This window comes from Schistocerca serialis, chromosome 5 (genome assembly GCF_023864345.2).
Source record: "Schistocerca serialis cubense isolate TAMUIC-IGC-003099 chromosome 5, iqSchSeri2.2, whole genome shotgun sequence".
NCBI lineage: Eukaryota > Metazoa > Arthropoda > Insecta > Orthoptera > Acrididae > Schistocerca > Schistocerca serialis.
The window spans coordinates 232,864,473-232,890,440 of record NC_064642.1 but is presented as its reverse complement, the minus strand read 5'-3'; the positions used below and the strand labels follow the sequence as shown (position 1 = coordinate 232,890,440).

The following is a 25,968-nucleotide window of genomic DNA, read 5'->3' as shown; positions in this document are numbered from 1 at the left end:
TTCTCTGATAATCACTTAAATAGAGAGGGGCCGGGAGCGAGGGGAGCGAAGACGGGGTGCTTTTGGCCCTTATGGCTCTCAGCGCCTCATTTGTATTTTACACTGCTGGCCATTAAAATTGCTACACCACGAAGATAACATGCTACAGACGCGAAATTTAACCGACAGGAAGAAGTTGCTGTGATATGCAAATGATTAGCTTTTCAGAGGATTCACACAAGATTGGCGCCGGAGGCGACACCTACAACGTGCTGACACGAGGAAAGTTTCCAACCGATTTCTCGTACACAAACAGCAGTTGATCGGCGTTGCCTGGTGAAACGTTGTTGTGATGCCTCGTGTATGGAGGAGTAATGCGTACCATCACGTTTCCGACTTTGATAAAGGTCGGATTGTAGCCTATCGCGATTGCGGTTTATCGTATCGCGACATTGCTGCTCGCGTTGGTCGAGATCCAATGGCTGTTAGCAGAATATGCAATCGGTGGGTTCAGGAGGGTAATACAGAACGCAGTGCTGGATCCAAACGGCCTCGAATCAGTAGCAGTCGAGATGACAGGCATCTTATCCGCATGGCTGTAACGGATCGTGCAGTCACGTCTCGATCCCTGAGTCAACAGATGGGGGCGTTTGCAAGACAACAACCATCTGCACGAACAGTTCGACGACGTTTGCAGCAGCGTGGACTATCAGCTCGGAGACCATGGCTGTGGTTACCCTTGACGCTGCACCACGGACAGGAACGCCTGCGATGGTGTACTCAACGACGAACCTGGGTGCACGAATGGCAGAAACTCATTTTTTCGGATGAATTCAGGTTCTGTTTACAGCATCATGATAGTCGCATCCGTGTTTGGCGACCCCGCGGTGAACGCACATTGGAAGCGTGTATTCGTCTTCGCCATATTGGCGTATCACTCGGCGTGATGGTACGAGGTGCCATTGGTTACACGTCTCGGTTACCTCTTGTTCGCACTGACGGCACTTTGATCGCTGGACGTTACATTTAGATGTGTTACGACCCGTGGCTCTACCGTTCATTCGATCCCTGCAAATCCGTATATTTCAGCAGGATAATGCACCATCGCATGTTGCAGGTCCTGTACGGACCTTTCTGGATACAGTAAATGTTCCACTGCTGTCCTGGCCAGCACATTCTCCAGATGTCACCAATTGAAAACGTCTGGTCAATGGTGGCCGAGCAACTGGCTCGTCACAATACGCCAGTCACTACTCTTGATGAACTGTGGTACTGTGTTGAAGCTGCATGGGCAGCTGTACCCGTATACGCCATCCGAGCTCTGTTTGACTCTATGCCCAGGCTTATCAAGGCCGTTTTTACGGCCAGAGGTGGTTGTTCTGGTTACTGATTTCTCAGCATGTGTGCATCAAATTGCGTGAAAATGTAATCACATGTCAGTTCTAGTATAATATATTTCTCCAATGAATGCCCGTTTATCATCTGCATTTCTTCTTGGTGTAGCAATTTTAATGGCCAGTAGTGTAGAATAGTGACCTTGTTGGAAGATAGTACTACTTGAATTTGATAATTTCCTCAAACGCCAGTTGTTGTACAGTAGCTGGTTGCCTACTGTGCGGGAATCGGCTTTCCTATGGCGTGTCAGCATGAACTCTGTTGAACCTGTATTAAGCGCTAACAGAAAAGGAAATTACCAGGAAAAGTTAGCCGCAAAGAAACTAGGTCATTCCAGACCAGATTCGTTGTCTTAGAAAGTGACAAAATCTAGTAAGCGTGACTACAAGCGAACATTTAACGAAGAAGTGTATAATAGAGTAAGTCGTTATGTGAGTGCAACGTAAGAATGCCATATTTTCAACCTAGAAGCTAATTCGTTAACTAATACATGAATTAGGGATCTTGTACATATTTATAAAAAGCACGAAAACTCCCATTTACATAAAAATGCGAAACGGAGAGTGGCGAAGGCTTAAACATTATTCCGTTCTCGCCATAAACTGTACTTAATTATGTACAAAACAACAAAATTCCTTTTTCAGACAAGTTGTTATTATTATTGTTGACAGCTGCTGAAGTTGTATAAATATGCTGATAAGCATAACAGTTACACAGCAGATGCTGTGTCCATCTCTTACTCTCCCCTCTCTCTGCCCATCCCCTCCTCTTCCCTTTCTCTGTCCATTTCCTCCTCTCCCTCTGCCTGTTCCTCTCCTCGTCCCCTGTCTCTCTGCCTATCGCTTCCTCTCCCTGTCTCTCTTCAACTCCTCCTCTTTCCTTTGTCTGTCCGTCTCCCCCTCTCCCCGTCCATTTCCCCCTTCGCTATCTCTCTCCATCTCCTTCTCCCCCTCCTATCTGTGCCTGTCTCCCCTTTCTCCGTCGCTATCTGACCATCTCCTGCTCCCCCTCACCTCTCCACATTATCAGGCTCACTGCAATATAAGACTGGCGGGTTTTGTCCTTACAGTAGTTCTTTACAGATTGCAACTAGTTTGTGTACCAATTTTGATTCAAATCTTTCCGGGGTTTAAGGATGAGCATTTTACCTGTGGTCTTGCTCGCATACTCACAAATCAAATTTGTTTCACATATATTTCACATGTATTTGTTCACTCATTTCACCTATATGCCTAGAGAATTTCACCCTACAGTTTCATTTTCACGCACTTCTATGTATATAACGACGTATCTACTGAACTGTGTGCTGTAAAATAACATAATTGTGCAGGTACATCCAGTATTATATGTGGCTAATGTCTGCGAAATATGTTGTGAATAGAGTTTCTAACAACCCTACCACAACAAAGGTCACGCTACTAAATATTGCATTTTCGGGCAACAACAACGTTATATTATGTGGCAGGTGTCATTAGGGCACAGTTAATAAAGTCATTTCATGAAATAATGGATAAACTAGGCACTCATCTTTTCGTGTTTCCCACGCTGGTCTCGTTGTGAACTCATGGCTCAATCGTCGAAAATCTAGGTGGTGATGATTCCAAGCTCGGATGCTAAGAGGCCTAGGTGTTATTCTGCGATATTCAAAAGTTTTATAGATATGTTTCATAAACCTTTCTTGAAGATTAAACTTTTGCAAGTTAGCACAATGGTGATGTAAAAAAGTAATCAGCACTCCGAATTTAAGTTACACTTTTTTTTTATTACTTTTGTTGCAGTATCACGTAACTCACAAACATCATTTCACAATATAAAACATACTTGAAAATATCTTCCTGACTGTTAAAGTTAACATTTTATAAACTGACTACAATTTGCGTCTTTTCAACATGACGACCAAGACTTGACTCTCTAATAATGCTTACGCGCCCAAAAATCAGAGTTACAAGTACGACAAAGATCATAGTGACAAAAGAAAGAATACACATAAGAATAATATCATTGCAACATAAACATATCGATGTATCAAAGTACCTTTACATTAATGAAATCAAATCTGAATGTTGTCTCAGAAATATGTTAACTACTTTACAGAAACGCAGTAGAATATTGCTGGTATCGAGAGGTTGAGGTGAGGTGCCGTAATGGTCACGTAATTCAAGACCCATTACAAGTTACTAGTAAAGAAGTAATAAATTAAAACCTCATTCATGATGGCGCAGTTTTTAACGCATCTAAGTTTATGATAGATATCCTAAACTAAGTGACGTAATATGATATATTATTCTTGGTACATTCAGTAGCACACGTGGATAGTCTGCGAAAAATGTTGCGAATAAAGTGCGCAGCAACGAAGTAATGAATTAAAACGTCTTGCATGATTAGGTAGTTTTTCACAAATCTCAGTGTTTATGAGGTATCTCCTGAACTAAGTAATGTAATTTTTCTGGTACATTCAGTGGTATATGCGAATACTATTTGCAAATTCTATCACGAATACAGTTAGTAGTAAGGAAGTTGTAAATTAAAACGTCTTGCTTCATCCGGCAATTTTACAGCATAAACAGCGAGATTGTCGTAAGTGAAGAACTGTTTCCTTTCATCATTTTACTGGGATCGTGAACAAGAAAAAGTTTCTTAAAGGTTTGAAATTATGTCCTCTCAAATACTGGATGACATAAGTACGTGTTTTCGCGCGTCGTCGAGCTACACCGCTTTTACACCCCCACCCGACCCCACCCTTTTGATAGGGGGGAGTTTCTTATCACCACCGTGATTCTTTCCAGATGAAGAGTGATATGTGTGCCGGGTTTCGTTGAAATCGATTCAGTGGTTTAGGAGGAGATGTGAAACATGCATATATACACTCCTGGAAATTGAAATAAGAACACCGTGAATTCATTGTCCCAGGAAGGGGAAACTTTATTGACACATTCCTGGGGTCAGATACATCACATGATCACACTGACAGAACCACAGGCACATAGACACAGGCAACAGAGCATGCACAATGTCGGCACTAGTACAGTGTGTATCCACCTTTCGCAGCAATGCAGGCTGCTATTCTCCCATAGAGACGATCGTAGAGATGCTGGATGTAGTCCTGTGGAACGGCTTGCCATGCCATTTCCACCTGGCGCCTCAGTTGGACCAGCGTTCGTGCTGGACGTGCAGACCGCGTGAGACGACGCTTCATCCAGTCCCAAACATGCTCAATGGGGGACAGATCCGGAGATCTTGCTGGCCAGGGTAGTTGACTTACACCTTCTAGAGCACGTTGGGTGGCACGGGATACATGCGGACGTGCATTGTCCTGTTGGAACAGCAAGTTCCCTTGCCGGTCTAGGAATGGTAGAACGATGGGTTCGATGACGGTTTGGATGTACCGTGCACTATTCAGTGTCCCCTCGACGATCACCAGTGGTGTATGGCCAGTGTAGGAGATCGCTCCCCACACCATGATGCCGGGTGTTGGCCCTGTGTGCCTCGGTCGTATGCAGTCCTGATTGTGGCGCTCACCTGCACGGCGCCAAACACGCATACGACCATCATTGGCACCAAGGCAGAAGCGACTCTCATCGCTGAAGACGACACGTCTCCATTCGTCCCTCCATTCACGCCTGTCGCGACACCACTGGAGGCGGGCTGCACGATGTTGGGGCGTGAGCGGAAGACGGCCTAACGGTGTGCGGGACCGTAGCCCAGCTTCATGGGGACGGTTGCGAATGGTCCTCGCCGATACCCCAGGAGCAACAGTGTCCCTAATTTGCTGTGAAGTGGCGGTGCGGTCCCCTATGGCACTGCGTAGGATCCTACGGTCTTGGCGTGCATCCGTGCGTCGCTGCGGTCCGGTCCCAGGTCGACGGGCACGTGCACCTTCCGCCGACCACTGGCGACAACATCGATGTACTGTGGAGACCTCACGCCCCACGTGTTGAGCAATTCGGCAGTACGTCCACCCGGCCTCCCGCATGCCCACTATACGCCCTCGCTCAAAGTCCGTCAACTGCACATACGGTTCACGTCCACGCTGTCGCGGCATGCTACCAGTGTTAAAGACTGCGCTGGAGCTCCGTATGCCACGGCAAACTGGCTGACACTGACGGCGGCGGTGCACAAATGCTGCGCAGCTAGCGCCATTCGACGGCCAACACCGCGGTTCCTGGTGTGTCCGCTGTGCCGTGCGTGTGATCATTGCTTGTACAGCCCTCTCGCAGTGTCCGGAGCAAGTATGGTGGGTCTGACACACCGGTGTCAATGTGTTCTTTTTTCCATTTCCAGAAGTGTATATTTACACACATACTAGTATACACATAGTAGACTGTCGGGAAAAAAATCGCAACACAAAAAATAGTTAATGTATGGTAATCATATTTGGGGAATGCATTTGTCTAGGTAAAATGTCTAAGTGACTAACAAAGGAAAAATGTTGGATGGAAGTGTGCAAACGTGCATGCATTGTATTGTACAGGTGCCGGATATCAGTTTGTGGAATGGAGTTCCATGCCTGTTGCAGTTTTATCAGTCAACACAGGGACGGTTTAATGTTGTTTCTGGATGGCACTGGAGTTGTCGCTCGATGATGTCCCAAATGTGCTCGACTGGGGACAGATTTGGTGAACGAGCAGGCCAAGTTAACGTGTCGGCACTCTGTAGAGCATGGATTACAACAGCGGTTGTGGGCGACCGTTAACCTGTTGTAAAACTCGCCCTGGAATGATGTTCATGAATGGCAACACCTGTCTATTCACCCGATGGATGCACAAATTTGCAGTCAGGGTGCGTGGTATAACCACGAGAGTGCTCCTACTGTCATACAAACCATAACTCCAGGTGTAGGTTCATGTACCTAGCACGCAGACAGACTGGTTGCAGGCGCTGAAGTGGTCTCCTCCTATCCGACACACGCCATCACTGCACCGAGGCAGAACGAGCTTTCATCAGGAAACACAACGCACCTCCAACCTGCCTTCCAATGAGCTTTCGCTTGACATCACTGAAGTCGCAAATGGGAGTGGTCTGGGCGTCTGCCACGGAGCTGTCCTTGAAGTAAGCGATATGTAACACGTCTTTTTGTGTCATTGTGGGGCGAACTGCTGGTCAAATTGCCGTTGCAGATGTAGTACAATGCGCCAGAGCCATATGCTGAACACAATTGCCACGTGGCCGGCTGGAGACCTGTTTTCCCGCATCCGTACATTCTCGTGACCACCGCTGCCTGCGATCATGTACAGTGGCTACATTCCTGCCAAGTATTTCTACAGTACCGCAGAAGGGACATTCAACTTCTCGCAGCCCTATTACACGATCTCGTTCAATATCACAGAGGTGCGGATAATGGTGCCTTTGTAGCCTTAAATGTATTTCTTACTAACATCAACTCACTACGTTCAATCGCAAGGCAAATAATGTTTTCGACCGTTACAGCGTGTATATAAAGCAAACCTGATTTGCATCCTCACAGTGGCACTACTAGCGTGTGAAACTTGAATAGACATCTTTCAGATGTAGAAACACGCTTATACTTTTGTTTACGTCGCACACCTTCTTAGCGTTGCGACTTGTTTCCGTCAGTATACATACGTACGGAAAACGGTTTTTACAATTTGTATGGATTCGATTTCTTCTCCCCTGCTCTGACGTTACAATACTCCCAGATTTTCCATTCTGCACCCTGTGTAGCAGCTATTTACGAACGACGTGAGGCGTGTGATTACTTACTGTAGCTTTGGCCTGCAGTCGTGGCCATCTCGGGGCCCCTGTTGCTGCCCCACCAACCAGCGCGCTCTAAATATTTACGGTGCGCGAGCTGTGCTTTCAGCGGCTTCACTTTGCTGCATCGCGTTGTTTCCCATCCGCTGCTCTCGTATCACTATGGCTCATGAGACGAAATGCAGTACCATTTACTTATTTTCTGACTGACGGTGCTAGTGAGTTTAATATAATGCACTGGCTCACAGAGGCAAACACGGCGCAGGCACTCCCACACACGGCCTTTCAGGTTCTAAGAAGAGGGTTTGGCAAGGCATGTGTCAGAAAAAAAACCACAGATCTCACGGATAATTTGCGTTCACGTGCAAAACGTCTGACCTCCATTTTAAAACTACTTCCGACTTAACCGAGAGGAAGTTCGTACAATCAAAAACTGAGACACTGTTACAAAAGAAGACTGTATATGGAGTGTAGAGCCATTGCAACATATGGGAAACTAGCAGTGTGTCTCAGGTAATAATTTTTATCTCAGTTTGAAACACAAATGGTGGATGGTTACCTGACACTGTCAGCGGGAGAGCGTTTTCTGAATTTGAAAAATGCAGTTCTGTTACTAGATAAGTTTTATTAGCCCACATAGCTATAAATACATTTACGGACAACTAGTTTCCACAATTTTTTCATCTACACACTTCAACCATTATGCCACTTCATGTAGTGCACTGTCGTCTACTCCTGAACATATTTGGGAGCAAGAAGATGCACCAGTCTGAAGTCATATGAAATCATACGTTTCTGGTAGAATACATTTGGTTCACAGGGTATTGTTGCTGTGTCTATATTGACAGCTGACGGCACACTGGCGCGTCTTCTTCAACAACTGGCTCCCAGATATGTTTGTGACTAGCTGACAGTGCACTACATGCAGTGGCACAATAGTTGACGTATTTAGATGATCTGAAGAACACAATTTAACAATTTAAATTAGTTGTCTATATATGTATTTATTGGGATCTTGGAAATAAAACCTGTCTACTACGAAGATTACATTTTTCATAAATAATGGAATTTCTAAATATTGCACACTGCAGCAGACATCGACCTTATACAAGGGAAGGTGGTACAAATGGTTGCAGCCTTATTCGAAGTAGTGTAAAACAGAAATGTTGAACAAACTTATGTGGGAGGAATTCTAAGAACCATCCCATAGAGATGAAAAGCGTCGAACCATTAGGCCTCGTCATTTTTTATTCCGCAATACTTATTAAGCGAACTAGCGACATTTCATATGCAGATTGGGTCAGTCTGACGTGCAGATCAATTATGTTTAAAATTTAATCAAGGAGACTGCGGAAACGTCCATTTTCAATTAGCATATAACAACAGTAATTGTGTAGGTGATTTGTTTCTTTTCTTCCATCTCGACACTTGTAGATATTCCGCTGCCTGTTCTGGGTACAGGCTACGACGATTTCTGCGTGTTGTTGTGCCAGCTACAAAGCAACAAGGGAATGTCAACAGATGAACCATCCCAAACACCACCCCCCCCCCCCCCCCCAGTGCATGGCTCATTGTCAGGTAGGGAAGGACGGGTGTAGGAAGTGCTGATCACTGTGCTGTATCTATTTCCTGGAGAGACTATGTCAGCCAGTCGCATTGTGTAACGTTTTACTGCTAAGGACAATCAGCGGAACGTTTCCATGGTGAAAAGAGGATGCGGTAAACAACACGGCCAGTTTTTTGAGCCGTTCTTAAGAAAAAGAAGGCCTGCTAGGGTAGATACGGATCTTGAAAGGTTGCTAAAAGACGCAGACAGCCCCTGGGAAAGACGGTCACACGCTTTGGCCGCCCGTTCGGCATTTAGCCCAACATTTTCCCTTTTTTTTCTTTTTATGTTCTGACGCTAGAAAACAGCGCAAAATGCGCCCAGGATTGGCAAGAGTATCGTGACATAAAATTTTTAGACCCAAGTTTCTGGAGGAAAGGTATGAGTACACTTGATTGGTAGGGCTGTATCTTCATATGGTGGTGGGAGTACACACGGCTTCTGCTTAATCTATTCATTGACAGAACAAAAATGGTAATTTCTGTTTGAGAGGCGGGAAGCGTCCACAGAATTGATGTTCTCGGCGCTTTTAATTTCTCTTCGGATTCTGTCCTGAGTGGAGTGACTTCAGGCTCTGCTCGCAGAGAGGATACTTCGGGTTCCACATGCAGCTGGAACACGTTCCAGTCAGGATGCTCCAGGCGGAGACTTCGCCCAGCGGACTTCTGGTTGACTTCGCCCAGAGGACGACGATGCAGGAGTAGGGATGGGAAAAACTGGCGGGTTAAAACCGATACCGGTATTTTAGTTGAGTAATCAGCATTTTACGGTATTTGTTCCTGTTCCGTCTCGGTTCTAACAAGTATTTTTATTTTTTTACTGATAACCAGATGTAAAACTGAAATATCAGTTTTCAATAGCAGTGGTGGTAAAATTTTGGATTTTTAAATAAAACTCTCGATTACAACGTGATTTTTGAGCAGATATTAAAAAAAAAATAGAATGAGTGGGACAATACTGGCGAATTTTTTGTCGTATTCAGACCCTCAATTTTCGATAGAAGGAGCGAAAGGGGATGGACTAAGTTTTCTTTTATTCACGTATTTTATTTAACTATTTTATTCGATATTTTTATTTGATCTATCTTGGAACGTATAATGCAAAAGTTTGAGCGAATCTTAGAATTTTTAAGTCTTTTTTCAATGTCTGCGTTTATTGCTCGAAATAACAGCAATAGAAAACCTCTTGGTTCAAATGGCTCTGAGCACTATGGGACTTAACTGCTGTGGTCATCAGTCCCCTAGAAGTTAGAACTACTTAAACCTAACTAACCTAAGGACATCACACACATCCATGCCCGAGGCAGGATTCGAACCTGCGACCGTAGCAGTCGCGCGGTTCCGGACTGAGCGCCTAGAACCGCAAGACCACCGCGGCCGGCGAGATTCTTTCCGCAGTATAGTTTTGTCATTTCTTTCGGCACAGTATCAGCTAGCTAGAGAGCGGATTCCAGTATGCCGCGCTGGCGACGTGGAACTAAACTGTGTCACCACACTTAGCAGCCAGACGGCAGGAATTACACGGAGGCGACAACAGTTATGGGATAGCGATTTGCAAATTTACAGGTGGCGGTAGTATCGCGTATAGAAAGTATGAAAGGCCAGTGCATTGGCGAGTTGTCATTCATACTCAGGTGATTCGTGTGGAAATGTGTTCGGCGTGATTGTGTCCGCACATGCTTTGAACGCGAAATGGTAGTTGGAGCTAAATGCATGTGACAGTCCATTTCGGAATCGTTAGAGAATTCAGTATTCTGAGTTCAACAATGTCACGAGTGTGTAAGCTGCAATATCTTTGGTTTACTTATTCTAGGATTGAAGACGACTTTGTAAGTTGAAATGACATGTTTAATGTCGCGATATTGGCACAAAAATACACGCTTTTACACAGTTTTCAATATGACAACAAAAAGCAGTTGTCAGGATATCGCATCTCATCAGCATCAAAAAGTGAAATAATCCTAAACACAACAATATTATATATTAACTCTCAGAAGGTTAAATTTTCCTAAACATGACAATATTAAAGTTTAACTAGAAGTTTCTCTGCCGGCCGCTGGTGGCCGAGCGGTTCTGGCGCTATAGTCTGGAACCGCGCAACCGCTACGGTCGCAGGTTCGAATCCTGCCTCGGGCTTGGATGTGTGTTGTCCTTAGGTTAGTTAGGTTTAAGTAGTTCTAAGTTCTAGGGGACTTATGACCTCAGCAGTTGAGTCCCATAGTGCTCAGAGCCATTTTTTGAAGTTTCTCTACAAAATTGTTCCTACACTTACGTTATGGTGTTGGTCAGTACTACAAAAATCGTCGGATTCCGGTTCAAAGTTCGGTACTTTTTTTAGGATGACAATAAAGTCTACAGTGGATGGTTAGTTATGTGACAAATTGAGTAAAAGATTACCGATGGTTACTCAAGTTTACAGTGGTCGCAACCTTGTGAACCAACAAGTTTAAGCCTGTGCACACGGTATTTACCTCAAGCGGCGATGAGCTGTCGTCTGCTAGGCCGCTCTCTTCCGCTGAAATTCCTATAAAACTAATTAACCTTTGCTGAATTTTCCAGCAGAAACTTACCCTATGTATCTCGTTATGTGAGAGAACATGTACTCATCCCTAGTCTTATAATGTGGCGATATACACACGCATGGTTGGAGCAGTGTGTATATTATAACGCCCTCTCAGTTCTCACAAGAACAATTAACTAATTGGCTGGTTCATTTCTCCACAGTTGGAGCTAAACGACGCTACAGCTAATTTCTAGCTGGATATCAGCCGCTGTGAACGCAGTGTTCACACAAATTACTCCTCTGCGCCGTACAGAGCGTTATGCGCTCCGTTCTGCACTTGACGCCAGTTCAGAGAAGAGTCCCCGAAAATTTCCGTCTTGTCTTATTCATAGCCGAACTGTCTCCCCACCTGGGTTCTTTCGTTCTTCACGTCACGACTTTTTTCCACCAATAGGAGCGTTCCTCTTATTTTGTGGAAACTCTCTCTACCAATCGCAAGGTCCCTACCATTAAGTTGCGTCGAAACTTTGGCTCTTTTCTCCTTCCCAGCGCGTTTCCGCCAATCGGACGTTTTGTGCCCATTCCAGACGCCTAAATGCGTACATTGACTTTCTCACGCGTGTACCACTCGCTGGAACTGTGATCCAAAATGCGTCATTGGTCTTGTTACGTATCCATTTGGAATTCCGAAATGAAGTTTTCTAAAAGATTTCTTTCCTGTCCTCCCTCAGACGGGTCGTTAAACTCGCTCTCCCCATCTGAGTCACTTGGTCAGTCGTTGACTTTCCACCTGGGACACCCCTTTAAGTGGTTTCTGTAGCACCCCCTGTAGTGCGGCTTTGCCAACGTGTCGTCCCTCTGAATTCCAAACCAAAACTCCTCTCGCTGCTTGTTTCACATTCCGCTCAAACATGCATTATAGGAACGATGTGTTAATTACCGCGGTTTGAATGTCATCCTTTTTGCATTACATACTGCTAGATAAATTTGCTCATTACCGCAGAATTAAGTTAGATGCCATATTCACCTTCCTGTTGCGAAGTATAAAGCTCTCATGTAACATGCGAATCTGACCTTCATTTATTCAGCCACCTTACAAGTGTGCCGAGAATACGATATTTCAGGTATTATATGTCACCGCCGACAGCGCAATGGCCGACAGCCTTCACTTGACGACCGACAACAGCGGCGTTTGCGTAGAGTTGTCAGGGCTAACAGACAAGCAACACTGCGTGAAATAACCACCGAAGTCAATGTGGGACGCACGACGGAACGTATCCGTTAGGGCAGAGCGCCGAAATCCGGCGTTAATATGCTATGGCAGCAGACGACTTACGCGAGTGCCTTTGCGAACAGCATGACTTCGCCTGCAGCGCCTCTCCTGGGCTCGTGGCCATTTTGGTTGGACCTTAGACGACAAGAAAACCGTGGCCTGGTCGAGCGTGCTTCGATTTCAGTTGGTAAGAGCTGGTGGTAGGGTTGGCGTGTGTCGCAGATCCCACGAAGCCATGGACCAAGTTGTCAATGAGGCATTGTGTAAGCTGATGGTGGCTTCATAATGGCGTGTGCTGTGTTTACATAGAATGGACTGAGTTCTCTGACCCAACTGAACCGATCATTGACTGGGAATGGTTACGTTCGGCTGTTTGGAGACCGTTTGTGGACTTTCATGGACTTCATGTTCCCAAACCATTCGCCAGGCCACAGTTGTTCGTAACAGGTTTGAAGAACAGTCTGAACACTTCGAATGAATGATTTGGCCACCCAGATCACCCGACATGAATCCTATCGAATATTTATGGGACGTAATCGAGAGGTCAGTTCGAGCACGAAGAGTTGCTGCACTACGCCTCGCGAAAGGAGGTCAGATACGATATTGGGGGGTTATCACATGACTTGCCACCTCAACGTGTAGTCGAGACTACGTTTACATGTACACGAGTTCCGCAAACCTATTTTCTCTGTTGTGTTTACTTGTTACTCCTGAATCGCTTTTTAACAGCCCTTTCAACTGTTGGTATCCAAGAGCGCCATTTGTTTTACACGATTGGCGTCTTCAACTCAAATCTTCGATTTCGTCATAAAGATGAAGTGACTTTATAGTACCTTCGCAGTGTTCTTAATAAAGAGTCAAAACTTTTTCCGTGACCGATATTTGTGAACTGGTAAGAACTGTATTATTGCATTAGATATGTTTCAAAATCGTATCCACCCCATTTAATACTTGCGAAACTGTTTTATTGCACGCACCTAGATCATACGCTTTATGGCAAAAATGCGAAACAGTTACTGATGGAACTTTATTTTATTCGAATGTTTTGGAGACTCGCAGTGGCTAGAAAACTTCCGAATCAGGAAGACACATTTCTGTTCTTGTGCACAGAAATAGCAATTAATATTTCTTCACCAGCTGTTGATAGCGTGTGAGAACCTTTGCCAATAAGAGCGAGTGGCTACAGCAGTTTACAATTTGCCGGCTAGGCAGGACATAGCTTTGTTGCAAAGCAGTTCTATTCTGCTACTTCAATGAATACATCAACATGTAAATATCTCTTTCCTGCTAATAAAGATAAAATATGCTACTCTTCATTTAACCTGATAGCTCAGTCACGAGCTAGCTACGGTAGACCGTTTACAGTGTAAACTTTTATATCGAGGGAACGCTCGTTTGTGGAAGCTCAAACCCATCAGTCAAATCGAGGTCACCCTATTCGATGGTAGGCCTAACTGTGTTGCCTTATACTGCATGGATGATGTTCATTTCTTTCGTTTACGAAATAAACACATAAGGGATCAACTGAAACTGTGTGCCGGGAAGTTTCAAATCAGCGCACATGCTGTACTCTGCTGCAGAGTTAAAATTCATTCTGGGAACATATTAGGTTGACTATCATTCTTAAAATCAGTGTTTTCGGAGACCGAAGAAATCCTATGAAGAAATTGGAATTGTTTCCGTTATTGGAGATCATGTGTAATCCAGCTTCCTAGAATCATTCGGAGTGTAGGGTCTCCCAGAAAGCCTTCCACATTGTTTCACTTAATCGTTTAGCAAAAAAAAAAAAAAAAAAAAAAAAAAAAAAAAGTGATTATTGTAAAGATATACTGAAGTTCCTTGCACACTGTACGTCTGTCTTCATGGAGCGTCATTGGAGGAATGACACCAACGTCGTTTATGCTTCAGGGCAGTGTCATCTGTAAATGACCTGGCGGATAACGTCTGTACCCCATGAGTATGATCGCAGACGATTCAGTTTAGAACGATCGTGGTTTAATTTCAATGTACAATGTATTTTAAGCCACGGAGGCTCATCTTCAGATGCTTTTAGAGTCTACATCAATCACTTTTCAAATGTAGGTTAATTCTGGTGCTGGTAATATTACGTTTGTATATTACAAATTGGCACATTGTGAGTATAAGTTTACAAATCTAGGACAAATCGAAAAATACACTGTCGGAAAAAAATTAGTACACTCAGTGATGTTGCTATTCAATAGAAAGTTGGAAATTGAGATTTAGCTTACTGTTTTATCAATCACAATTGGCGTAAGAATCATGGATTGACCATTGTCATAAAATATTGCATTATGAGATGTGATTAGTTTTTACTTGCAGTTTCGCGTGGCTTGAGGCTGTTACAACTAGCATGCCATGGATTAAGAAATAGCATTATCGTCTTTCTAATTACTTCATGATCGTAGATACGATCATACCCCGTTGTGAAGTTATTGCTATGACAAAACAATTTCCTAAGGGACCAGAAAGTTCTTAAGGGCGCAAAAACAACTGTAACATCACACAAAAGGGAAATTCAATATTAAAGCTGATGCAAGAAGACGATAAAACAGTTTTCTTTTTATCAATGTAACACGCACATTGGACTGCTGATCTCCGTTTCTGTAATCTTAGCAAAATGCATAATTAAAATGAAAATAATACTGAGGAGATGATAGGAATGAGCACTGCTAAATGATTCAGTATTCCCAGAACAAATATTTATTATAAACTAAAACATATATCCTACCTTAAGCTTAGTACTGCAATGACGGTAGATTTTTATGTCCGTATCATGTCCATTGAGCGCTCTTTTATATGGCCATTGTCTTCTTTGAGTCGCTCGTGCGTCGTCACGGTAAGTTATAACAGTTCTTTACACTTCACTCAAACTTAGACATAACACGTTTTTATACAAATATAAAAAATTAGATCAGACTGCCACAAATCTGCGTCCGTCTTACTTGAGAAAAACAGTAAAGTCTTTTTAGCGCTCAAGGCTTCATTTGTTCTCCAGCGAACAAAATAGTGAAGGATCGCATATCTATCCGTATTTTTCTGTTTGCCGCCCAAAGACGACGAATTACATTGTTTAGAAAATTCCATAGTCGCCATGCGACTCCTCATTATACATTAATCATTATTTACAAACAAGTATTTGCCTTCTGGCTGAAAGTATTAACTACTCGTATTTGCTGTTTTAATGAAGTCAAAAATAGCGAATATCACAACTCTTTTAGAAGTTTCTAATTCACCTAAGATTTATTGTTGCTTCAGTGCATATGGAGTACATGAAATGATTACATCTACAGATCAATAGCACAAGTGCTTCTGAGGTACCAGTTATCCATCGATGCTGAAACACACAACTAGTACGTGGCGCAGCCACCATGGGCGGCAATGCAGATGGTGAATGGCATCCAGTCGATCGTACAGATGTTGAATACTCTCCTAGGATATGTTGTGCCACGCCTCCTCGACCTGTTCACGTAGTTCTGTAAGAGTTGTTTGTTGATGATTTGTACGAGTCACTTCTCGTCCCATCGTATTCACACATGTTCGATTGGAGACAAGTTCAGAGATTGCGCTGTCCAGGGAAGTTGCTGCACGTCTTGTTGGGCACGTTGAGCTTCACGGGTAATGTATGGGCAGCATTATTCTGTTGGAACAACACATCACCCCGCTGTTACAAGAACGACAAAATAACGGCTGTAACAACTTTCTGCACGTACTGAGCGCTGGTTAGCGTCCTCTCCAGAAACATCAAAGGTGAACGACAGTTGTAGTTTAACGCACCCCAGACCATAAGGCCTGGGATGGGTCCAGTTTGTCTTGGGTGACTGCACTCTACATGGCAGCACTCGTACGCCCAGACGACCATCACTTTCGTCGCTGAAGACAATGGCGTCCCATTCCATTTTCCAAGTGATTCTCTAATGGCACCAATTGAGGCGTGCATGTCGATGCTGTTGAGTGGGTGGAAGACGGGCTACAGATGTGCGTGCGTGTAGTCCCACTACTAATAAACGATTCGTAACAGTTTGTGTTGACATGTCTGGGCTCACAAGCCCAGTTATCTGTGCTGTGGTAGCTGTACGGTCTGGCACTGCTGTCCTTACAATACGACGATCGTGGCGGGCGTCTGTGCCGTGTGGACGTCCAGAACTTCGTCTATGGGTTTGAGAATGTTTACGTAACCACTGATACCAGCATCGTTGCACAACTGATGCAGCACGCCCAACTTGTGTGGCAGTTCTCTGAAAGGACCATCCCGCCACTCGGAAGGCCACAAATTGACGCCTTTCAGACTACCTGAGTAGGCTGTAGGAAGCACTAGTGAGTCTCCGTTTCGTGATTTCCTGCTTGCTTCACACGTTCGCACCACACTGAGTCTTCTGGCTGAGAGCATTCCCTATTAACTGGTAGACTCAAATGGCGCTGTGGTGGCTATGTCACTACGCTTTCTGTAGGCGGACAACGTCGAACCATTATCAGAACACCTACTATCCAGGAGGTGGCATATGGCGAATCCCGAGCTGGTTGTAGAGCCCCGCCCGAATTGCTCCAAACATTTTCGACTAGAGAGAGATTCGGCGATCCAGCTGGCCATGATAGTGTTTGGCAAGCACGAAGACAAGCACTGGAAACTTTCGCTGTTTGCGGGCGGACATTATCGTACTGAAATGTAAGACCAGTATGGCTTGCCATGAAGGGTAACAAAACGGACCGTTGAATAGCCTCGACGTACCGCCGTGCTGTATGGGCGTCGCGGATGACAACCAATGGGGTACTGCTATGAAAAGAAATGGCAGCTCAAACGTTCAATTCTGGTTGTCGGGCGATATGGCAGGCGGAAGTTTGGAATCCTATCGCTCTCCGGGACGTCTCCAGACACATCTTCTCTGGTCATCGGGACTCAGTTCGATGCAGGACTCATCAGTAAAGACAATTTTACTCCAGTCAGTGAGATTCCAGGTGGAGGACGTGTGTGGAGACACCCGAGACAGTCGACCGCCATACGGCCCGACAAACAGAAGTGATGGTCGGGGCTGCCACTTCTTATCATTACAGGAGCTATTTGGTTGTCTTTCGCGGCACCCTTACGCCACAATGTGTAATATTTCTCTTTACAGCAATCACATTCAGCTACAAGAAGCTCTTCTCAGAGCAGTTGAGAAGGCAGCAGTGGGAAGATGACACAATATGGTGTGAGGTACCGGTGACCGACGTTTTTTTCGGTACGGATATCGTGAGAAAGACCGCCTAAACTGTGGTCCTCCTCCGCGATTGGCTGCTGCTTTCGGAAGTAGTGCGCCAAAATGATGAACTTCTGTTACTAATTTTAGAAAAACTAAACAGTGAATTTACTTGCTTTTCATATGAAAACATCTCTCAATAGCAGGCTATCGTTCCATTATTTGAAAAGTGTTAATTACCAGCGGAATAGTAAACATAGCAGGCTATCGTTCCATTATTTGAAAAGTGTTAATTACCAGCAGAATAATAAACAATAGCTAAACGAAAAGGCAGACGAAGCACTTCGGAGATCTTCGGATGGTGGGCGAAGTAGTTCGGCTGTAAGATCAGAGCTGATTCGTCAGTCTCGGAGGAGAGACATGTTGCCTGCCGCTGTCGGTGTCCGTTAATAACTTAGTTAGCAATCTCTGTTTATTTGGACATGTAATTGACAACAGTTTGAAAGTAATTACACTAGTAAAGAGTTCATTACTTTATTTTCTATGAAACTATGAAGAATGGAAATGATTTGTGAGTCACAAAGTGGAATATAATTGTGCATTTTCTCCTCTTCTGCTACTAAAAAGCGAGTGGCATCCCGTATAAACAAACTAACTGAAAATTTAATTATTCGTATAATACCAGTTCCTCGTTAAGAGTTTATTACGGCTTCGAGATAATCGATTCACGAGCTACGTGCTGTTTTCTGCGCAGGGGACAACTACTACAGAAGACTGCAGGTTGGTGAACGTTATTCAGAACTTATGCATTCCACTCTAAGCGGTGGAAGCAATTGGCCACCTCGCGTGTTATGCAGTCTTAGTACAAATGAGTTCGGTGACACATCATCTGTGGTAACATGGAAGAGGTATGGAGGAGGGAAATTTTCGGGGGAAGGGATTTAGCATATATACGTAAACCTCTCTCACTATCTATATGGTGCGCTGTCTCTCTTCTACTTGCCATAAGCGGTCTGTCGACGACATTCTACACGCCGTTCATGCCCAGCCACCCTGGGTTTACATTTCAGCAAGATAATGCGCGCCCGTACACGGTGACAGTTTCTTTCCACTGCTTGTGTCCGTGCTTGCAAAACCCTACCTTGGACAGCAAAGTCTCCGTGTTTCTCCCTAATTGACAACGCCTGGACCATTATGGGTAGCGGGGTTTTGGCGATCTAATGCGACAGTTGGACAGAAGTTGGCACGAATCCCTCAGGATGATATCCAGCAACTCTCATCAATCAACACCAAGCTGAGTAACTGCTTGCATAAGGACCAAAGGTAAACCAACGCGTTATTGGCTTGCTTAATTTGTGAAGCTCTTTCTCTTGTATAAATCGCCCAGTTTTTTTCTGAAATTGTAGTCATTTGTTTGTCAATAGATCACATAAACGATTTCCGTCCCAATCGGATAACTCCTTTCAGCGCGTCGTTTTTTTTCCCCCCCTTAGAGAATACAGGGTGGTCCATTGATAGAGACCGGGCCAAATATCTCACGAAATAAGCATCAAACGAAAAAACTACGAAGAGCGAAACTCATCTAGCTTGAAGGGGAAAACCAGATGGTGCTATGGTTGGCCCGCTAGATGGCGCTGCAATAGGTCAAACGGATATCAACTGCGTTTTTTAAAAATAGGAACCCCCATTTTTGTTACATATTCGTGTAGTACGTAAAGAAATATGAATGGACCTCTGTGATAGATGGCGCTGTAATGGTCACAAACGTATAAGTACGTGGTATCACGTAACATTCCGCCAGAGCGGGCGGTATTTGCTTCGTGATACAGTACCCGTGTTAAAATGGACCATTTACCAATTGCGGAAAAGGTCGATATCGTGTTGATGTATTGCTATTGTGATCAAATTGGCCAACGGGCGTGTACTATGTATGCTGCTCGGTATCCTGGACGACATCATCCAAGAGTCCGGACCGTTCGCCGGATAGTTACGTTATTTAAGGAAACAGGAGGTGCTCAGCCACATGTGAAACGTCAACCACGACCTGCAACAAATGATGATGCCCAAGTAGGTGTTTTAGCTGCTGTCGCGGGTAATTGGCACATCAGTAGCAGACAAACTGCGCGAGAATCGGGAATCTCAAAAACGTCGGTGTTGAAAATGCTACATCAACATCGATTGCACCCGTACCATATTTGTATGCACCAGAAATTGGATGGCGACGACTTTGAACGTCGTGTACAGTTCTGCCACTGGGCACAAGAGAAATTACGGGACGATGACAGATTTTTTGCACGCGTTCTGTTTAGCGACGAAACGTCATTCACCAACAACGGTAACGTAAACCGTATAATATGCACTATTGGGCAACGGAAAATCCACGATGGCTGCGACAAGTGGAATATCAGCGACCTCGGCGGGTTAATGTATGGTGCGGCATTATGGGAGGAAGGATAATTGGCCCCCATTTTATCGGTGGCAATCTAAATGGTGCAATGTATGCTAATTTCTTACTTAATGTTCTACCGATGTTACTACAAGATGTTATACTGCATGAGAGAATGGCGATGTACTTCCAACATGATGGATGTCCGGCACATAGCTCGCGTGCGGTTGAAGCGGTATTGAATAGCATATTTGATGACAGGTGGATTGGTCGTCGAAGCACCATACCATGACCCGCACGTTCACCGGATCTGACGTCCCCGGATTTCTTTCTGTGGGGAAAGTTAAAGGATATTTGCTATCGTGGTCCACCGACAACGTCTGACAACATGCGTCAGTGCATTGTCAATGCATGTGCGAACATTACGGAAGGCGAACTACTCGCTGTTGAGAGGAATGTCGTTACACGTATTGCCAAATGCATTGAGGTTGACGGACATCATTTTGAGCATTTATTGCATTAATGTGGTATTTACAGGAAATCACGCTGTAACAGCATGCGTTCTCAGAAATGATAAGTCCACAAAGATACATGTATCGCATTGGAACAGCCGAAATAAAATGTTCAAAAGTACCTACATTCTGTATTTTAATTTAAAAAACCTACCTGTTACCAACTGTTCGTCTAAAATTGTGAGCCATATATTTGTGACTATTACAGCACCATGTATCACAAAGCGAAAAAAGTGGTCCAACTAAAACATTCATATTTCATTACGTACTACGCGAATATGCAATAAAAATGGGGGTTCCTATTTTGAAAAACGGAGTTGATATCCGTTTGAGCTATGGCAGCGCCATCTAGCGGGCCAACCATAGCGCCATCTGGTTTCCCCCTTCAAGCTAGACAAGTTTCGTTCTTTGTAGCTTTTTCGTTTGATGCTTATTTCGTGAGATATTTGGCCCGGTCACGATCAATGGACCACCCTGTATACGCAAACCCTCTCACTATCTGTATGGTGCGCTGTCTCTCTTCCACTCGCCATAAGCGGTCTGTCAACGGCATTCTACACGCCGTTCATGCCGAGCCACCCTGGGTTTACATTTCAGCAAGATAATGCGCGCCCGTACACGGTGACAGTTTCTTTCCACTGCTTGTGTCCGTGCTTGCAAAACCCTACCTTGGCCAACAAGGTCGCTGGGTTTCTCCCTAATTGACACCGTCTGGACCATTACGGGCAGCGGGATTTTGACGATCTAATGCGCCAGTTGGACAGAAGTTGGCACGCTATCCCTCAGGATGATATCCAGCAACTCTTATCAATCAACACCAAGCCGAGTAACTGCTTGCATAAGGGCCAAAGGTAAACCAACGCAATATGGGCTTGCTTAATTTGTGAAGCTCTTTCTCTTGAATAAATCACCCAGTTTTTTTTCTGAAATTGTAATCATTTGTTTGTCAGTAGACCACATAAACGATTTCCGTCCCAATCGGATAATTCCTTTCAGTGCGTCCTTTTTTTTCCTTCCTTAGAGTATACACGAGGTTAGCTCCAAAAGAAATGCACACTATTTTTGTAAAAATACAGTTTTCATTCAGGAAATGAGAAAGTTTTACAGTGTGTAGATACATCCTTGCCGCTTGTTTTCAAACTTAATTCAACCTGTTCCCTTGAGTTGCGCCGTCATAGCATGTCTTCAAGATGGCTGCTACGCTTGACGTTAGTCAGAAGCAAAGTGCTGTCATGGAATTTTTGTGCTGTGAAAACGAGACAGTTGGAAACATCCACAAGAGGTTGAAAAAGGTGTATGCTGCTGTCTATCGCAGTACAGTTAGTCGGTGGGCAAGCAGGTTACGTGATGAAAGCGGGCACGGCAATATTGAGGATTGTCCTCGCAGCGGCAGGCCTCGTACTGCATACACTCCAGACAATGTGCAGAGAGTTAACGAATTGGTGACTGCTGACAAATGCATCACAGTGAACGAATTGTCACGCTACGTTGGGATAGGGGAAGGAAGTGTTTGCAGAATACTGAAAGTGTTGGCGTTAAAAAAGGTTTGTGCCAGGTGGGTTCCCAGGATGTTGACAGTGGCTCACAAAGAAACAAGAAAAACGGTATGCAGCGACCTTTTGGAGCAGTACGGGAATGGTGGAGATGAATTTCTTGGAAGAATTGTGACAGGTGATGAAACATGGCTCCATCATTTTTCACCAGAGACGAAGAGGCAATCAATGGAGTGGCATCATGCAAATTCACCCAAGAAAAAAAAAAATTCAAAACCACACCTTCTGCTGGAAAAGTTATGGCTACGGTGTATTTCGATTCCGAAGGACTCTTGCTTGTGGACATCATGCCAAGTGGAACCACCATAAATTCTAATGCATATGTGACGACACTGAAGAAATTTCAAGATCGGTGTTCGACCACACCGGCAAAAGCAGGATGTTTTGCTGTTGCACGACAACGCACGGCCACATGTCAGTCAAAAAACCATGGAACTGATCACAAAAAAACCGCGCGGGATCAGCCGAGCGGTCTAAGGCGCTGCACTCATGATCTGTGCGGCTGATCCCGGCGGAGTTTCGAGTCTTCCCTCGGGCATGGGTGTGTGTGTTTGTCCTTAGGATAATTTAGGTTAACTAGAGTGTAAGCTTAGGGACTGATGACCTTAGCAGTTAAGTCCCATAAGATTTCACACATATTTTTTTTATCACAAAACTCGGATGGACAACGCTGAAACACCCGCCTTACTGGCTCCATGTGACTATCATCTCTTTGGGAAACTGAAAGACTCTCTTCGTGGAACAAGGTTTGAAGGTGATGACTCCCTTACGCACGCTGTCAAACATTGGCTGCAAGAGGTTGGTCCAGAATTTTACTATGCGGGTATACAGGCGCTGGTTCCAAGATGACGTAAGGCAGTTGAGAGGGATGGAAATTATATGGAGAAATGAAAATATTGCTCCTAAATGATGTATCTACACACTGTAAATCTTTCAAACATGTAGAATAAAAGATGGATGAAAAAAAATAGTGTGCATTTCTTTTGGAGTGACCCTCGTATAATGAACAAAATCGGGCCCTATATCGGTCCCTGTGGTATACCTACAGTGCTTATTGTTCCTTTTGGTTGCGCGCCCATTAGCTGCAGTGGTTGATGCTAGAAACGGCCGCAGCAGCGCCGCTCGGTGTGAGAGAGTGTCGGGTGTGTGTGCAGGACACCACGGGATGCGGCACGAGCGCGACCGGCTGCTGTCGTTCGACGTGTCGGAGGTGCCGCTGCAGGAGCGCATCCTGGGGGCGGAGCTGCGGGTGTTCCAGCAGGCGCGCGCCGCGCCCGCCGCCTCCTTCAGCCTCACCGCCTACCAGCTGGTCGGCGACGACAAGATGTGAGTAGCCCGGCCGCGCCGCTCTGCTGCCTACTGCCACGTCAGTACGTTGACGACCTGCTACTCAGGAGTGGCGTTAGTATCATTTTAAACATTGGCATTTGTTACTATTAAAGCAATGGCATCACAGACGTTTTTATTTATTTATTGCTTATTCACTTTTGCCAGATAAGGACCTAAGGGACTTGAAAGTCTCTTCGGGTTTGCTGCCGGATCCTAAAATGAACTTGACTCGATATTTCGGCGGTCCAACTGGTCGCCATCTTCATGGAGAATGCTGCTTCCGCTGATGAGTCCCGCTGAGAACTGTCGATAGGCTGCAAATCGACGTCCTATATAGGCCACCATTCAGTACACGGCGCATGCGCCGCCCATCACAGTTGCTGCCCTCCAAGACAGGGAGGTGGCGCCGCCCTTAGTGGAACACTGGCGGCAACGATATATCGCACTCAGGACCGCACCGAAGAGCGTTCAGTTGTGATACGAGATAGTACAGGATTCCACGTCCTGCTAAGAGGAAACCCATTGTCCCTGTTGATTAAATTATCCGCCAACCTTGATCGCCTCTTTATAGAACTGATCCAAAAACCGTATATATTGGCAACTACCACAGTATCATCAAATTTCATACTGTCTCCCTCATTTAAGCAGTGTTCTGCTACACCGATTTTTCCGGCTGTTGTAGCCTCGTATGACGGCGATGTTCCACACACCTATCATGAACTGTGCGTATCGAACGGCCAATGTAAGCCTTCCCACACTGACACGGTATTTTGTATACACCAGGTTTCCTAAGCCCCAAATCATCTCACAGAGCCGAGTAGTGCCCTAATATTAGAAGGTGAACGGAACACACTCTTAATGTTAAAGTTCCTCAAAATTCGTCCAGTCTTAAAAGATGTGCCTCCAGCATAAGGAAGAAAGGCCACCGATTTATGTTCCTCTTCATGCACCTGTAGAGATGGTCCAAACTCGATAGTACGACGAATCTGCTTCTCTGAGTATACATTTTCCTTAAAAACAGCCAAAGAAAATCGTCAGTTCTCAGCGGGACTCATCAGCAGAAGCAGCATTCTTCATGAAGATGGCGACCAGTTGGTCGCCGAAATATCGAGTCAAGTTGACTTTAGGATCAACCCGAAGAGACTTTCAAGACTTATTACGCTGGGAAAGCCTACGAACGCACACCTAAGGGACTTTCTTACATCTGACGAGGAACAACACATACAAAAACATCACATAATAATAATAATAACAACAACGATTTACACTATTAATGAATATAATAATTGGCAATAATACTAATGGTAACACTAATAATGATGATAAAATAATGGAGGAATTAAGAATTATATTAATTAGTTATTACATAACAAACTCAATCAATAATGTGCATTATTAGAAAAAAGTAATAATTTCCAGTAATAATAATAATAATAATAAACAACTTGGAGAATACAAGGAGCTTCCGGAAAGGCCGTTCCTGTGCTAAACAAATTTTTAATTTGAAATCAATAATCCGACACACAATACTAAATGGCAAAAAAATAGTGGTTTCTTTCATTGACTTTAAAAAAACCTTTGACTCCGTGGATAGAGAGACCCTAGATGGCATCGTCAGGGAATTTGTGGTCAACAACAGGCTAGCAAACATTATAAGAGAAACTTTAACAGGCACTACTTCCAAAGTGAAGTGTATGGGAGAATTGTCCCAACCATTTGAAATCAAGACATGTGTGCGACAGGGCGATGAATTATCACCAATACTATTTCACTGTGTTCTGGAGAAGATTGTGAGAATTTGGAATTCCGAACTTGAAAATCAAGGGATTAGCCCAGACTAGGAAGAAAATCGGGAGGAATCGAAGTCAATTGCATGGCTTTTGCTGTTGATTTTGCAATGCTTTCAGAGAACTTAGAAGAAGCGCTCATACAGATCATCCTACTATAAAGGATCGCTGGCAAGGCAGGAGTTAGGATCTCGAAAGAGAACGCCAGATTCATGACAAGTGACAAACATGGACGACAGTTCATCGAAATAGAGATTGGACGGATTGAGAGGGTAAAAAATTTCAAATACCTAGGTGAAGCCATACAAGAGAACGGACTGGAGAAAGCTGCTGTGGGGGCCGGATCTCAAAAATGGAAAGACCTTACGGATTAACTAAAAACATTTACAACAAAAAGTGCATCTCTTGTAATGCCAAAATAAAGCACACCAGTGCTGTGGTAAAAACAGTCTCTGTATGCCAGCGAATGCCTCTCAGTGAATTACAAGTTGGAAAAGCTGGAGATACTACAAAGAAAAATATTACGGAAAATCATGGGTCCAACTCAGGTTGAAACTGGCTGAAAACTTCGAAGCAATAATGGAATCTACAAAAAGGTGGAGAAAATCTCGGAGACAGTGAAGAGGAGGAGGTTATCATGTCTAGGACACCTGTACAGAATGAACAAAACTGGGCCAACCAAAAGGATATTCGGCTATCTCTGGAAAAAGAAGACAACAGCGACATGGATTAAGCATGC

The 25,968-nt window shown here is 44.4% G+C and overlaps 2 protein-coding genes across 4 annotated transcripts in view; one reads left to right on the top strand and one right to left on the bottom strand.

Moving 5' to 3' along the window:
* LOC126481333 (peptidyl-prolyl cis-trans isomerase B-like) overlaps nt 1-25,968 on the bottom strand; it is a 424,329-nt gene that overhangs the window by 270,031 nt on the left and 128,330 nt on the right. The window lies entirely within an intron of this gene.
* LOC126481331 (protein 60A) overlaps nt 1-25,968 on the top strand; it is a 538,305-nt gene that overhangs the window by 455,921 nt on the left and 56,416 nt on the right. Inside the window, exon 2 of one of the 3 annotated variants that reach the window (XM_050105000.1) lies at nt 23,268-23,439. The exons of the other annotated variants lie outside the window; for them this stretch is intronic. Coding sequence (XP_049960957.1) covers nt 23,268-23,439 — 172 coding nt within the window. The remainder of the gene's footprint in view (nt 1-23,267; nt 23,440-25,968) is intronic. 3 annotated transcript variants of the gene reach the window in all.